Genomic DNA, 1,509 nt, shown 5'->3' on the forward strand with positions numbered 1-1,509 from the left:
CCCTATTATTGCCTCCGAACACTCCGACAGTCAGGATCTCGGTCTCGAGCAGTTTGCAGCCGAGACTCCTCGATAGCTCTTCCGTGATGAAGGAGCGCTGGCTACCACTGTAAAAGAGAATCCGAGCTCGCTTTTTCCTGTTTTTGCCTTCCACCCACGCAGTAACCGTTTGTAAGAGTACTGTCGGCTCGTTTTCCTCGTTTACATGTAGGCTAACTGGTGCTTCGTCTTTCTTTTGCTGTGCGTTCAATCTGTCGGCAGATCGTCTCGGAGTATAATCTGGGTCGCACATGCTGGAGGTATGTCTGCCTCGGCACCTGTTGCGGCAGGGTGTACCTCGACACATCCTTGCCATGTGCCCCACTTTCGTGCACCGGAAGCATCTCTGGGCGTTTTGTAGCCTGCGCTTCTTTTCAGCTAGCGTTATCCTTGAGTTGCAGTCGGGTGTTCCATGCTTTTTTGATTTGCAGAAGAAGCATTTCGAGACCTTCCACAACACCATGCAGAGCCGTAGCAGTAAAGGTTCGTGGCATGTCGGGATCTGTAGACTTCTTCTGCGCCTCGCGTTTGGTGAAATGGGGTGTAGATTTACCACCAGTGTCCTCTGGCCGTTCTTTAGATGCCTTTTCCTGACTCTCCACCTCGATGTGCAGAACCTCGGGGAGAGTCCAAAGCGCTCTCAGATGTGTGCGATCTGTATTAGGTCCTAAACTTGTCTGTGACGCTGGTACAGATCTACTGGCGGTGGCACTCTCGGCTTCCCCCTGCAGTGTCTTTCGGTGGTATTCGATGGTCATTTCTCTTGGGAGCGCTCGAAGGAGCACCGGGTAAAGCATTGAACAGTAGGATTCTTCGCTCACGCCCAGTGCCTTGAGACCCCGGACGCGAGCTTGCAGGCTATCATACAATCGCCGCAGGATTTTGACGTTGCGCTGAGGTGGAACACGTTGTATGTCCACGAGGCTTTCCATGTGATCCTGGATTAGCGCTTCTTGATTCCCGAAGCGCCGCTGTAGGAGATCGATGGCGTCCGCGTAGCACCCTGCTGTGGGCTGAAGTCCATCAATGGCTGCCGCTCCATCCCCTGTCAGTGCCGCATTTAAGTAGTTAAACTTGTCGCACGGTGTCAAGTCAGGTTTCTGGTGAATTGCGGCATCAAACTGGTTCCAGAAAGGCAGCCAGTTTTTCAGGTGTCCGTTGAACTTTATCAGTTCCAGCTTTGGAAGTCTGACCTTCATTGATGTTGATGCTGCCAGTCTGTCTCCGTTTTCGTTCAACTGACTGGCACTGGCGGAATGCCCCGTTCCCGTCGAGCGCCTTAACTGGCTCTTCAGCTTGGTTAAGTATATGACAATCTTGTCTGCGTACTCGACGACTTGCGCGAAATCAGCATCTCCGTCTTGTTCCGAAACAAGCGGTTCGATGGCGGAGTCGACGTTGTTAAGTTGGCCCTGAGCTAGTGTCAGACGATCGATGAGCATCTCTAGCTCAGCTACGTTCGGTCCTGGG

The 1,509-nt window shown here is 52.7% G+C and overlaps 1 protein-coding gene across 1 annotated transcript; it reads right to left on the minus strand.

The window, feature by feature from the left end:
- Positions 1 to 413: 413 nt before the first annotated feature.
- LOC120838395 lies at positions 414 to 1,238 on the minus strand. The gene has a single exon (XM_042291463.1). The coding sequence runs from the start codon at positions 1,236 to 1,238 to the stop codon at positions 414 to 416; it is 825 nt and encodes a 274-aa protein (XP_042147397.1).
- Positions 1,239 to 1,509: the final 271 nt, after the last annotated feature.

The sequence above is a fragment of the Ixodes scapularis genome, unplaced genomic scaffold (genome assembly GCF_016920785.2).
Source record: "Ixodes scapularis isolate PalLabHiFi unplaced genomic scaffold, ASM1692078v2 PGA_scaffold2__306_contigs__length_199485367, whole genome shotgun sequence".
NCBI lineage: Eukaryota > Metazoa > Arthropoda > Arachnida > Ixodida > Ixodidae > Ixodes > Ixodes scapularis.